Source organism: Ambystoma mexicanum, chromosome 7p (genome assembly GCF_040938575.1).
Source record: "Ambystoma mexicanum isolate Mex_15411 chromosome 7p, UKY_AmexF1_1, whole genome shotgun sequence".
NCBI classification, from domain to species: Eukaryota; Metazoa; Chordata; class Amphibia; order Caudata; family Ambystomatidae; genus Ambystoma; species Ambystoma mexicanum.
The window spans coordinates 821,708,754-821,724,272 of NC_090939.1; the positions used below are offsets into that span (position 1 = coordinate 821,708,754).

Here is a 15,519-nt window from a genome sequence, read left to right on the forward strand (position 1 = left end):
GAACCAGAAAACCAGCACCTGAAGTCCTATCTCGACCAATACCTGGCAAACAGGTTCATCCGTCCCTGGAAGTCCCCGGCGGCGAGTCCTCTGTTCTTCGCACCGAAAAAGGAAGGGGACCTAAGAACGTGCATCGACTATCGCGCATTGAACCTGATTACCGTCAAAAACCGTTACCCCCTGCCATTGATTCCTGAACTGCTTGACCAAGTCAAAGACGCCCAAATCTACACAAAACTAGATCTAAGAAGAGCATATCACCTTGTACGAGTTAAAAAGGGCGATGAATGGAAAACCGCCTTTCGTACCAAGTATGGCCTGTACGAATATCAAGTAATGCCCTTTGGCCTTTGCAACGCGCCAGCTGCATTTCAATATTTCATGAACGATGTTTTAATGGAATTAATTGATGTCTGTGCTTTAGTATACATTGACGACATCCTAGTGTACTCCGCATCAAAACAAGACCATGTCAAACACATTCGATCCGTACTGGCAAAACTCTGCCAGCATCAGCTCTATGCCAAGCTTGAAAAGTGTTCATTCCATGCTTCCGAGGTGGAGTTCCTTGGTTTCATTCTTAGTCCGAAGGGTATCCATATGGATGTACACCAGGTAGATGCGATCCTAAACTGGCCATTACCAAACTCGTTCAAGGGAGTACAGAGCATGTTAGGTTTTCGCAAACTTCTACCGCCGGTTCATCCCGGAATTCTAACAGATAGTACAACCCATCACATCGTTACTAAAAAAGAGCAATAACACATTTCATTGGACAGAGGAAGCAGAAAGAGCTTTCCAGGAACTTAAGGCTCGATTCACTTCGGGCCCAATTCTATGCCATCCTCGCCCAGAACTCCCATACGTGGTGGAAACGGACGCATCAAACATGGCCATGGGAGCCGTCCTCTCGCAAAAGGATCCTGAAATGGGTCAGTTACACCCAGTTGTCTTCTGGTCACGTAGATTTACACCCCCCGAGCTCAATTATGAAATCACAGATAAAGAGCTCCGAGCCATCAAGTCTGCCTTTAAGGCCTGGTGCCATTACCTTCTGGGTGCAAGACGCACCATCGCTGTCATAACAGATCACCGAAATCTCCAGTATCTAAAAACTGCTAAAGCGCAATCTTCACGACAGTTAAGTTGGGCCCTATTCTTCGCTGAATATGACTACGTGATTACATTTCGACCTGGAGTCAAAAACGGGAAGGCCGATGCCCTTTTCCGTATGAGTATTGAAGAACAGGACTACAAACCGCCGGACCCGATACCTATTATCCCATGTGATAAACTCCTGGGAATTACAGCAACCATCACTCAGAAAGAACTGCACAAAAAAGTCCAAAACTTGATGAGTCCTAAACAATCACAAGAGTGGTGCACACAAGGGGAACATTACACGATAAGGGACCAGTTGCCCTACTTCAGAAACCGCTTGTTCTTACCAAATCAGGAACTACGAAAACAAGTCATGTCCAGCTATCATGATTCCTTAATCCAAAGCCACCCGGGGATCGCAAAAACTTTAGCCAAAGTAAAACGGAATTATTGGTGGCCCACGTGGCGTAAAAACATTGTTCAATTTATCTGATCTTGTGGAGTATGCGCTCAAAACAAATCATCCAAACAAAATCCGGCAGGACTCTTGCAACCGTTGGATATCCCACCAGCACCCTGGCACACGTTATCCCTCGACTTTATTACTGACCTACTATCCAGTCAGGGATTCAACACCATTGTAGTAGTTGTGGACCTGTTTTCAAAAATGGCACACTTCATCCCTCTAAAGGGGCTCTCAAACGCTTCCACTCTAGCAAAAGTATTTCTGGAATGCATCGTACGGCTCCATGGTTTCCCCTCGGTACTGGTTTCGGATTGTGGTACTCAGTTCGTGTCCAATTTCTGGAGGAAGTGCTGCTCTTTGGCTCACATTGACATCCGACTATCCACCAGTCACCATCCCCAAACGGATGTTCAAACTGAGCGAACGAATCAGACGCGCGAACAGTATCTACGCTGTATGCTCCATCAAGCTGAGGAGAGCTGATCAGATATATTATGGATTGCTGAATATGCCTATAACAACTCCCTACACACCAGTACTGGGCAAACACCCTTCTATACCATATATGGTCAACACCCACGCACTTCCGAGTTGGACACCCCTACGACATTAGAAATGTCAGCAATTAAAACCTTACACACAACCATTTCACAAACCTTCAAAAGGGCAGCAGAACACCTACTCCGAGCTAAGGATCGTCAGAAGAAATTTGCAGACCAACACCGAATCAAAGCCCCTATCTACCAAGTGGGAGACAAAGTCTGGCTGGCATCCAAGCATGTACCCATTAAAGGGACCCGAACCTTCCCTCCAAGATACCTAGGCCCATACACTATCACCTCTGTGATAAATTCAGTAGCTGTCAAACTAGCCTTACCAGCTAATATTCTAATTCATCCTGTGTTCCACGTGTCTCTCTTAAAGCCTGTTCAACCTGGGACCCGTGTGACACCAGCACCGAAGCCAATAGAGATCGCAGGAGATCCAGAATTCAAGGTCAAGGACATCCTGGATTCCAAGAATGTCAGATACAAACTATACTATCTAGTGGACTGGAAAGGGTACGGTCCCCAGGACAGAACATGGGAACCCTGTGAATACATCCACGCAACTTGTCTGCTTAGGAGGTTCCACCAAAACCACCCAAACAAGCCAGGACCTGAGGGGAAAGCCACCTTGAGAGGGGCCTTGGGGGGGGGGGAGTGCTGTCACAATTCCGGCCCCCAGCCCCCAGGCAAATCAGGCTGGAGCCAGGTCACGGCCACCTGGTCAGCCCCTAAGGGCCTCTCCATCTCCCCAGACACCTAATGGACTCAGACTTGGCACCTTTGGCACCAGGCTCACACACAGTCCTGAGATCCACTTAGTATTGGACTTGCAATGTATTATGGGGCAATGGATGCCCCCATGTAATTCAGTTCCTTGAACTGGATGAGCGGTCTAGTCTTTCAGGTGTGGCTCAGCCCAAGGATACCTGGGATACCTACAGACTATTTAAACCACACCCGGCCTGAGATACATGTCTGCGTTTCTCTGCACCTGCAGCATGACACTCACCGTGCTCGGATCTCCTGAAGAGGCCCACTTCTTTCTTCAGCGCCAGCGCACCTGCAAGAATAAGAACTTTGTTGCCAATACTCACCTCGAAGAGCATCCAACTTCTGTCCAGCTCTTCCCAGTCTTGCGGATTCCTACGGCAGAGTCATCTCCATCTCAGCAAGCCGCACCCTACCAAAGGGGAGAAGAATAGAAGAAAAGACGTTAGTAAGCATTCTGCAATACTTAGCTCTTTCGAATTTGCAAACAGAGTTTAATCCTTAACTGAACTCCCGTCGATCGGACACCTTCTGCTCCGGAGCATCCTGCCGATCTGAAAAAGGGGAAAAGACACACCAAGTTAGCGCAAAACATTTAAGAGGTGCCGCACATCGCGCTTTCTCACCGCAGCTCATCTCCTCAGCTCGCTTCCATGCTGGGTTACTACGGCACCTAAAAGGACACGGAAAAGACGAACATTGGTTAGTGCTAAGGAAGCTAATAAGCATCATGCTCCGCATCCCTACTTACTTCAGCAGTGCATCACCATCCTCAAGACCTTCATCACCTAAGGAAAGAAAGACACACAATTAAAGGGACTAGAGCCATCAGAAATTTTGTAAGACGCATTCCAATTACCGGTCGGGCTGAAGCCACAGCAAGCCCCGTCCGCCCAGCCCGTGCCAGTGAAGCAACTAGGCACCCTCCAGCCCGCATCACCCAACGCACCCATGCATTGAAGGCAGGACGGAGAGCACCCCACATCAGAAAACAAGGCCCAGTGCTTGGTAGAGCAAGTCCAGGGAAGGGTTCGAAGTGGTCGGAAGTCCGGACCGGCTGAGTGGCGTCCCCGTGGATATCAGGTGAGCGTTACAGCATGGCAGTAGAAGGTCCCACTTTCTTTTAAGGGGTTTTTCTAAAGCGCCTATCATGCTCTTCATTGTGCGATTAAACCTCTCCACCAGTCCATTTGTTTGTGGATGGTAGGCTGTAGAGAACTTGTAAGTGACACCACAGTTTTTCCACATGGCTTGCGTGTAGTGGGACATAACATTGGAACCCGTGTCGGATATCACCTCCTTAGGAAAGCCTACTCTGGTAAAAATACCAAGTAGAGCTTTAGCCACAGCCTGAGCTGTAACAGTTCTCATAGGTATCGCCTCATGATATCTAGTAGCATGGTCTACTACAACCCGGATAAACCTGTTTCCTGAAGATGTGGGAGTGTCAAGGGGACCAACAATGTTGATTCCCACCCTCTCAAAATGGAACTCCCACCACTGGGAGAAGCACCAATGGTGCCACATTATTGGCCCCACTCTTGCCAGAGGTTTGGCAAGTGTGACAGCTCCTACAGAATTTGTCAACTTCTGAACCCATCTTAGGCCACTAGAATTATAAAGAGAGCCTTTCCTTGGTCTTTTTGAAACGCAAGTGACCAGCCAAAGGTATCTCATCGGCCAACTGTAGGAACCAGAGTCTGTTTTCTAGGGGCACTACAAGTCTTTTGCAGTCCCCAGGGATAGACTCAGTTGGTTCACTGTAGAAGAGGCAATCTTCCCAGTGCGACCTATACTTCCCAGGCTCTTACCCATCCAGCTGAGAAGCTGCCTGTTGGCGAAGACCTTCAAGAGTTGGATACCCTCTTCGTCCTCTGCTGAAGTCTGCCCTGTTGGGTCCAACTTCTGCCAGTAAAGACTGCAGCTCAGGATGGTCAGCAGGGTCCAGATCTCCATCTAGAGTAAGGTCCTCTTCCAGATCTGATCCTTCAGTAGCTGGATCAAACACATAGGGCTGTGCCACACACTCAGCCTCAGCTGGTGGAGTAGTCACAGGTGTGACTTTGGACAATATTGGGGATGTCCTGGTTGGTAGCACAGGAGTGCTATCTGCTTTCTTCTTGGAGGTCTTAGGTTTCCCCTTTGCCTCTTTTTGAAATAGCAGTTAGTACATCCTGTGGGCTGGGGGTGATAGTTTCCTCTATCAAGTCCCCTGGAGAGCCCCTCAAGGTCCTCACCCTTGCAGGCCTAGTGAGCTCCTGTTTCCTTTTACTGGGAGGCCTGGGGGTACTAGACAAAACTCCAAGAGTTTTCAGGTCATTACCCAACAGAACTCTCACAGGCACTTCACTCTGCACACTAACAGGTATTCTGACAGTCATGTCATTGCACTGGATGAGAGCTGGTAACTGGGGAAGCATTTGCACAGGGCCTCCAGCTAACTTCGTTAGGTGTTTGGGTGCCTTAGCAACATCCTCTTGAAAAATGATTCACCAACCACAGTTATGCTGGCTCCAATGTCTCTAATGGCAGGAGTCTCCTGGCCGTTGACAAGAACACTATCTTTATAATACTCTTTAGTATTATCTGGGATGGAATTATAGACATCTAAATTCTGTTGTTCCCACAACCCCAGGGACACTAAAGAAACACTGGCTGAGACTCTCATGAGTTCATCAGCCAGTAGGTGAAAGTTTCCACATGCCATAGGAACTTCCTCCTCTGGGGAGAGGAGGAAGTGTGGACCCCTGAAGATTTACCCTTACATCTGGGATCCGCTTTCACATGGTCAGTTGACCCACACACATAACATTTCCCAAATATTTTGATGAATGGGGGTTTGTTCTGACCTCTGTCTGGTTTGGGTCCAGGAGGAGCACTAGCCTGATTCTGTTTCCCTTGTGGCTTACCCTTGTGTGGTTGATTGGGGCCCTCTTTTGGATTGGTGGCATTAGAATTCTCCTTGTTATCTTTTTTTGGCTGCTTTCCCTCATCCTTCTTCTGAGTTGCCCAGAATCCTTGTGAATAGCCCTGTTGGCAACCCACAAGTCAGCAGCCTTTGCTAACTTCTTTGGATCCACTTCCTTAGAATCAGCCAAGTGCTGTCTGAGCTCAGGAGAGCAGGCATCATATATCGACTCCAACATAACAAGATTTCTCATACCTTCATAAAAGTTAACTCTGCAACCCTTAACCCAACCATCTAAATTCTTCAAACATTCACACACCCAGGTAGCCCAAGGGGTACCATCATGCTTTTTGAGGGTCCTAAACCTCTTAAGATATCGGGAAGGGGTCTTCCCAAATCTAGCTATCAAAGCTAGCCTCACACACTCATAATCCATCCTATCCACCTCCCCCAACTCCATTACCACATCAGATGCAACAGGGGGGAGCCTAGAAAAAAAAGCCAGGGAAGCAACTGATTCCCTGTGAGGTCCTGAATCCCATGGTTATATTCAAACATTGCCGACCAATCCAAAATATCAAGCTTAACCTTATACATATTTTCAATTTCTTTAGGCATGCGAGGCCTCTTACGACTGGAAGACCTAGAGGACTCTGGGAGAGAAGCATTTTCAATAGACAACATTTTCCTTTCTAACGCATGATTCAACTCCATTTCTCGGAGTTTAAGTTCTTGATGCTTTTATTCAGATTGAGCATTAATACGTTTGAATTCCAATTCCCGCCTCATCTTTTCTAGAGCAATGAATTCAGGACTGAGTGCAGGACCTGATGGGCTCCCAGTGGACAAAGGTTGAGGTTTCTAAGCAGGTAGAGGAGCAATAGGGCCTACATTGGGAGACTCATCTGCCTCATCTGACTCATCCATAATATTTGAAACATTATCATCCTCATCATTTTCCACATTTGCTGGAGGGTTAGCTATTTCAGACCCACTCCCCAGACTTTGGTATTCCAACAACTTTTCAATTGATTCTGACGTTTTGCCTTTAACAGAGGGATTCCTATCCCTACACAGATTTTTCAAATGATCAACAGTGTAAGTAAGGAGGGTCTCCTGACTGTAGCTTTCCATATCAGACATGATTAAAATTGCTTTTCAGTGATGTTTTGCCTTGTGGTTAGTTGAGCCTGTACTACACAGTAAAGTGGTAGCGATGGCTGAGCAGTCAGACTTATCTCAAGAGTTAAGTGAGCAGCACTCCAAATGAAGCACCTATACTTTATCCTCACCGCTGTACACCAGTGTTAGGCAGAATCCTGTGCAGTACCCTTTGGGACCACTACACACAATTAAAACTACAAGTGTAAGCACAATTTCACCTTTGGTACAAGCCTGTACTACACAGTAAAGGGGTAGCGATGGCTGAGCAGCCAGACTTATCTCGAGAGTTAAGTGAGCAGTATCAAGGGTTACACCAGGGACAACAATTACAGTGATTCAAATAAACACTAACTCAAGGTATCTTGGTAAAAGAATATACATTTATTTACTCAGTCATTTATAAAACAGTTCACTATCATAAAGCAGCAGAAAATCACAGTCTTAATATACTACAATAACACTCAATTAATTCTGGACAAGTTAAGCTAAAAATGAAGTGTGAGCAAAATGGCAATCAAGCAATTTAAAAGGGAGGAAAGACAAGGTTATCAAAAATCAATAGCACCAACAAGTTATAGGCAGGGCAATCTAGAAAAGGCTACTACAACTAGAATTCAAGTCAATAGGCCTGGGCCAATGTCAATGGTTCAGAATCTTTGCAGAGGATCACACAGTTCAATGTAGTTTGCGGTTAAGTATTTGCCAAGAGTTCAAAACGAAGTTGTTCGGAAGAAAAGTAATACGAAAAGAAAGAGAATGACAATTTCAAACACTTTCACCATGGCCGGACGGAGCGAGCGGCCGAATTTTGCACAGTACCTTAAAGATGAAGAAGGCTCTAGCTGAGGTAGTTGTTTCTGGCAGTTCCTGCAGGCTCGCTGTTCCAGGAGCTTCAGCCTAGCTGTCAATCACTCAGCAGGGTGGATGTGCTGGTGGGACAGTCACCACAGCCAATCACACAGAGTGCGACATGGGTCTCCAAGGAGACCCTATGCAGGGAGTCTCAAACTCCTCCTTCACATCCTGTCCACCCCAGACACTCAGGCGCCTAAGGAGGGCTTCTGTGCAGAAGCCCGCCAAAGGACGGCAAACAAAGGAACCAAACCTGGTTTGGCGCACAGAGAAAAACACGAGAAGGACCTTTACAAAAAGAAATGGCAAAAAAACCCAAACGGAACCAAGTTAAAATAAAAGTGGATTACCAGGTTTAGTTTGAGGCTACCACCATAGCCTCTAATGGTACCAAAGCCTATTTTCATGGTCTGCGGTAGAATAAAAATGGTAGATGCCACTGCCATCAGCCAATTCTTAGAGAAAGGGTAACATAAAAATCTTACATGAGAATCTGACAAAAGGGGATAAGTATTAACCCCTCCAGCACTCTATTGTAAGATTGTGTGTGCTGGGTCTGCGAATTTAAAAAGACTAATAAAGTCAATGGTAACTTTACATGTTCTGGGAGACAGTAGTCAGTCCCAGAAAATGGAGTTTAAAGTGGGAAGTCTGAAAAGAAAACCCTGTGTCACTGCACTAAAGGTGTTGTGTGACACAGAGTGAAAAGATGATTGCTATGGAGTTGGTGAGACTCCATATCAATGAACACAAAAAGTCAAACACAAAGCAAAATACATGAAAGATTGAGAAAAAAGGTTCACACTCTTACCAGGTAAAATAATCAAACCCCAGAAATCCAGCAAAGCTGCTGAGGGACTAAAAAGGTAAGGGAAATTAGCCATTCTGGAGAATTCTCCCTAACATGCAGTATAGTTGAAGATGCACTAAAATGCTTGTGTCACTTTTCCCTTCTCCTTTGGCCAATTTCTCCCCCCCCCCTTTCGTCTGCATGTGAGACCTCTGCAGCCCCCAATTTCCCCTGCTGACTGTAAGTAAACTCTATATGATATGATATAAGTCATTTATAACGCCCCTGTAACGCAAGTGTTTCTAGGTATGACAAGAGAAGGGAGGGAAGACAGAGGGAGGACAAGACAAGCAATTTTACTAGGCCTTGTGACATTCAGATCGCGCAAGTGCGATGTATAGTGTTGATTGGAAAATGCACTAAGGTACTGGAGTAGGATGAAGAAGGAGATGCCCATGCTGCCACTGAGCCGCACAATACTATTGATCTGGAGTCAGGTACGGTCAACAGTCTGCACAACCTCAGACTCCACCATGCTCTTTTATTCCCAATTTCTCCTCTGCCACATCTCCTGCCCCAACCTCCTCTCTGCACCAGTAGTGCAAAGATGTCAGGGTGTGATGGGTTCCATGAGTAGAGGCCGTGCAGCTAAGCCTACCAACCACATCTGCTTTCAGGAATTTGTGGTACATCAGACCTTAACCATACAATCCAGAGAGCATTTAGAACATGCTCCAGCCAATGGCCGCATCTACTTCTCGCAGGAGGAATGGGGCAAAACGTTCTGGTGCACATGCACTATAGTTTACAATAGTTTCTTTGGTCCTGCCAGATTCAAGCTCTTAACCAGACTAAAAAACTTTAGGGGTTTGTGGGGGGGGGGCGTGCTGACACCACTGCACTTGTTAATATTTGGTTATGGGCCACCAATCCATCCGCTTATACCTTCCGCCAGCGACATCATACATTATCACTGATCCTTACACCAAAGAAGTCTAATTTATTGGGTAATTTCTCCTCCTTTGTTCCTCGAGATTCCAATTTTTTCAGGTTTGTTAAAGCATAATTACTTATTTTACCATTAATCTTTATCAACTTTAAATATCTGTGGTAGTCAAAGTTTGCTAAACACACACACAATGGGCCTCATTACACGGATGGCGGTAAGGATTTACCGATACCGGTAAAATACCGGTACCGGTAAATCCTTACCGCCTTACTACGAGGTCCCTTTGCGGGTTGGGGGATTTAACGCCTGCTTTTTGCAGGCGTTAAAATCCAACCTGCTAAGGGACCTCGGAGCTAATTACGGCACCGTAAAATTGCGGTGCCGTAATTAGCGCCTTCCCCATTCCAATAGAACCCTATTGGAATAGAAATGGGAATGGGGAAGGGCAATGGCGGAAAGGGGATTTACCGCCCCTCCAACCTTGGAATGGGGCGGTAAATCCCCTTTCCGCCAAGGCGGTGCCGGTATTTTACCGGCATGAGCCATGGCGCTGATAGCGCCATGGCTCACCGCCTACCGTGTAATGAGGCCCAATGTCTGTGCTATGGTGGGTAATCCAGTTATTTTATGAAAGACATTGTACTACATTTTTTTTATGCCAATTTTTCGACCAACATGTTGCTGCAAAATACTGGAAGGCGGGCTTGGGTAAGGGTAAACGGGAGGGGGGTCCCCCTCATTTGGCGGCAAAAAAAATCATTAAAAAATACTGCAGTGACAATTCGTCAGTAAAAACACATAGGCCCTGATTTGCAAAGCGTTTCCCAATGGGATTGTGCCACTGTAAAGCTTTGTAAATCAGGTTGATAGAACTGTTTTGGTGTTCCTAGCATCTGTTCCTCCCACATATTTAGGGCATTAATCACAATAAATCCCAGAAAGCCCCACATCCCAGCACCTTGAAGCCTTGTCTGAGCCAATTTGTTGCGCTTAACACGATTTCTACCTACCTACCTACCACCCTGAACGTTCTTAAAGTGTTACTTTCTAATGACTCTAACACCTACCAGAGAAGAGACAATGCATCACCTATTTATTTATTTATTTTATTTATTTTAATTCTTGATAGAGCGCCAAATCGCCCGGAGGCCTCATATAAAACAGAAAACAAGACAGACAGTCAGAAACAAGTAGAGGACTCAGAATCCAGATGAGACATACTGATGGAAAACACAGGATCAAAGAAGAACCATACTAGGGGGCGGTGAAGAGGAAGGTCTACAGATTCTTTTTAAAGTCGACCTGGGTGGTGGAAGACTTGATGTAAAGTGGGATAGAGTTCCACAGAACTGGAGCAATGACATCGAAGTTCGTTTTTCCAAACTTGGCAAGAAGAAAGCAAGGCTGGCAGAGTCTGGCCTGGCCATCTGATCTGAGAGGTCGTCCTGGGACATATCGCTGGATACGTTCCGTAAGGTAGCTGGGTGCAATGGTGTTCAGGCATTTGAATGTAAGTGTAAGTATCTTAAAAGACACCCTAGGCCTGATGAGAAGCCACTTTAAGCACGCAGGTTCGAATCCCGGCAGCGCCAAACTCAGCGTTTCATCCTTCCGAGGTCGATAAATGAGCACCACACACCGTGGGTAATAATAAGCAGCGCTCAGATACCTGAGGGTTCGTAGCGCTATATAAATGCCAAATTATTATTATTATTATTATTAGTATTGCTTTGCAGAAGACTATCCTCAATATTCTAGTCTAACGGGGCATTATGTTTGAGGAAAGCATATTTCTAATAATTGGTGGCTTAATCTTTAGAATGATGGACACACACTCTTTCTCAAGCTGTACACACGCATATAGTGGAAAAGCAAAGACATAATTGGAGACCAAGCAGAGCCTACAGTTTCACCACATCCCAGGACATTGAAGACAACTCCATTCTTCCCTGCAGTGAATATACATGCATCTCGGCGCCATCCCTTCCTATCCTGATGCATTGCTTCCGATTCTTGAAAAAGATGGACCCTAGACACTCCATTTTGCATCCTCCCTAGCCAAACCAAGTTCTGTTGAACAGCAGAACTCGTCTCATAACACTGTGCGTGTTATGCGTGTCTTCAAGGACTTGATGAAATTAAAGGAACAGGTTTCATTTGTCTGGCATGACATATTGTGGTGGGTTATATAATTCTGTGGCTGCAAAGTTTTTTTTTTTTTTATCATCCTTACTTTCCTAAGATTTTCCGTCAATTTCTCCACAGTCAGGGTCAAGCCTACAAGCCTATAGTTCCCAGGCTCTTCTCGACCTACGTTTGCGGCAGTGCTCCTGACCCACATATTTTCATTCTTGGCTGCCCTTATGTACATTGTCTGCTTACACCCACGAAGCACTTTTATCAATTTTATGTCACATTAAAAATGATCAAAAAAGCCAGTAAATAAACGTCGCCGCTCTGAGCCTGCAGCGTGCAACACGCTGAGATCAGTCAATGATCTCATATTAAAAGTACAATATCAGCACATGACTCATGCCCCTGAGCCTATTAGAAACTAACGAATGGAGGCTGTATCTTGAGGAACTAAACAGTTTTTTTCCGGCCTTTCTTTTAGGATGCCTCCTTCCAGACCTTTCCCTCCCTTTAGCAATATATCGCAATGCTGACTATGCAGCGGCAGTGGTGCTCGGCTGCCCTTTCTTGGCCTGCATGGAAAAAGAAAGAGGCTGGTGGTCTACCTTTACAGTTTCTACGCGCGCCATCTTTTTTTTTAATTCGTTTTAAATTTTGGTAAACATCTATTTGCATATTGCACAAACTGGTTTATCAAAATGCAGTCACCTGTCAACTGGGATAATATTGTTGGATCTAGGGTGTTCCGCCTGGCGATGGCGCTGTAGCCCACAATATCGCTTACAGCTGTGGGCTTCTTGCTTAACTATGTGACTCCTTCACTTTGATACATAAAAAGAAGGTAAGGCCCCGCCCCTCCCCGATGCCCCCCCCACCCAATTATTTTGCTGGGATCCATCTAGTTTATGTTGTCTGTGGATGTATGTGGTTACTTAAGATAACTCAAGTGCCTTTTGAGGGGGGCTGGTGTGGAAGTCTTATGCTTTAGGGGTTACTAGTTCCCTCAAGTGCTTACACTCAGTCATGATTAGAATAAACACACACACATATGAGGGAAAGTTTTCCTGGATGGCACTTTTGTCCTTTCTTGGCAGCAGTTCATCAACATTACAACCCTGCAGCCAGTCTTGCATGCAACATAAGGTAAGTACTGCTTCTACGCTAATTCCAGTTTAAGGATATTAGTTGGAATAAACATTGATTGCGATCTTGTGGGTTTGGGAAGCAGTTAGGGCAAGGGGCAACACAGTCAATGAACATTGAATGTCGATGTGTGGCTGTAGGATTTCGTCATGGGTTGATAGTATGTTTGCTGGACCTCCACATTCAGTTGCAAGCTTCCTCCTGATTACATATGAACCGCCTATGACATGAAGCCTCTGGTCCAGCGGGAAGGAAGCTGGGCAGGGCAGTAACACAGTAGGTTCTCTTGCTGTTGCCTTTCTCTGCTAAGAATGTTCCTCAATGAAAGTCAGAAGGGCTTCATCGGGTTCACATTTCCCCATGACTGATCCATGTTCTGTGCTTTCATTCTGCAAGAAGGAAAAAGACACATTAGAATCCAGATGCTGTAAATCATTGGTATCCACATTCTATTCTAGGTCATGCAAATTGATTCCTTGATATCCCAGACTTGGATTAAATGATTCTCTGATGAACCGAATAAACATTGACAAAGCCAATAGTGTTGGAGTTTCTAATCGTTTTCTGCATTGCAAACTATTGGCATCATATGTGTTTGTTTTGTGTTTGATATAATGCTGGCTGTGGGGTTGAACTTATAATTTCACTTCCTCTGTGGTGAAAAGTCCCTGAATGTTTGCATTTTTTTTATCCTGGCTATTAAAAGTGGCTCTTCCCTAATTAGCACTTATCCAAAGCTTCATCAGAGATTCAAAACCTCTAAGTGCTGCTGACACACCCTTTGCTGCACAAGGAAGGGTGCCCCTAAATTAGTTACCCTGTTCCCTGTGGGAGTCTCCTCACACCTGAGTTTGTGTGGGTGACACTAGTTCGTAACCCACTGTATACACGTGGTATTTATTGCTAGTTTTCAGTCAATGTGTTACCTAACAGTCCCTAAACGAAGAACACCCTTACCCTGTGTGGGGTGTCTGTCCCTAGGAGAGAGGTGACGCACCGCCTATCTAAAAGGGATAGTGTAGGAGAGCAGTCCCTAACTCGACAATATTATGTTTAAAAATAAAAATACAGGGCTTAGCTACCCGTGGTAAAATAGTTCCTCGCAGAATTGTGGCCCTATTGCTTGAGACATTGCTCTTACTTCTATGAAGGATTTGAAATAAACATAAACATTGTAGAGTTAGAGACTGCTCTCCTACACTATCCCTTTTAGATAATAATAATAATTTGGCATTTATGTAGCACTACGAACCCTCAGGTATCTGAGTGCTGCTTATTATTACCCACGGTGTGTGATGCTCATTTATCGACCTCGGAAGGATGAAAGGCTGAGTTTGGCCCTGCCGGGATTCGAACCTGCGTTAGCAGGCTCTGCACAGATGTCAAAGCGAGCGCTTCACTCGCTGTGCCACCTGATAGGTGGTAGGTCACCACTCTCCTAGGGACAAACACCCCACACAGGGTAAGGGTGTTCTTCGTTTAGGGACTGTTAGGTAACACATTGGCTGAAAACTAGCAACACATCCCACATGTATACAGTGGGTTTCCTATAAGTGTTCTTATGTGTGAAAAAACATGGTGCTTTAACTAACACTTAAGGTTGAACTGTTGAACTGTTGAACTGTTAATCATTATCCCTGATTGCCTTTTTGTTTGTTTGACACTAGCTGGAGGCAGGCTATCATTTGAAATCCCAGTGATGTACAGCCTGCTATATCTGTTGTCCATAATGGGAAACAACATACAGCATCCATTACACTGCCCAGCAGCTTCCTTTATCCGAAAAGACAGAATGCAACATTGGAATTGTCATATGCCTTCAAGGGTTCTGTCTGCTTGACAAGAGCGATGGCTGCAGAGCCTGGATCAAATCTGTCAGGATCCTTAAATGATATGATATGATAGTTTATTTATATAGCGCCTATACACAATGTGTTTCAAAGCGCTTCACGACAAGGGAGGGAACAAGGGAAAATACAAAACAGTCTTACAGGCCATGAATAACAAGAATGTGAAATAACGATCATACTCAGCCTAGCACCATTTCAGTGAGTGCAAGTGCTAAAACACAGGTAGGAAGGAAATGGTAACAGAAAGGCGAATACCGTACTAAGCCTGACGACATTTCTCGTAGACCTGGAGAATTACACGATGTGAGGGAGAGGGGAGGAGAAAGGAGGGAGAGGAACAAAACAAGCGACTATCGTAGTAGGCCTGACATCATTTCAGATAGTACTGGAGGGGAAGGGGGATAATAACAAGTAAGGGGGGGGGCAGACAAACATTTCTTTACTATCAGTCTATGTCCAGGGACAATTCTGATAGAGTAAGTGCATAGAAAAAAGTAAGGGAGGGGGAGGAGAGAGAAGAGAAGGGGGAAGGGAGAGGAGAAGAGAACAGAATAAGAACAGTGAAAAGAGCAGAGAGGCAGAGGGGAGAGCGAAAAACAGTTGCAGAGGTCAGTAAAACACATAGGGCCTCATTCTGAGTTGGGCGGTATGGGTTAACGGTCACCGGTAATGATGCCAGTGCCGTTAAACCCTTACCGCCCAATTCCGAGGTGCCTTAGCGGGAACCTCAACGGACGTGTGTTCAGACCACACGTCCTTAGCGGGTCCCGCTAAGGGACCAGGGCGCTAATTACGGTACCGCAATTTGCAGTACTGCAATTAGCGCCTTCCCCATTCCTATTGAGAC

At 45.5% G+C, this 15,519-nt stretch overlaps 1 protein-coding gene across 1 annotated transcript in view; it reads right to left on the reverse strand.

Moving 5' to 3' along the window:
- Positions 1–10,638: 10,638 nt before the first annotated feature.
- Positions 10,639–15,519, reverse strand: part of LOC138526344 (interleukin-5 receptor subunit alpha-like) — a 692,931-nt gene continuing 688,050 nt past the window's right edge. Inside the window, exon 11 of the mRNA XM_069636980.1 lies at positions 10,639–13,211. Coding sequence (XP_069493081.1) covers positions 13,128–13,211 — 84 coding nt within the window. The 3' untranslated portion in view covers positions 10,639–13,127. The remainder of the gene's footprint in view (positions 13,212–15,519) is intronic.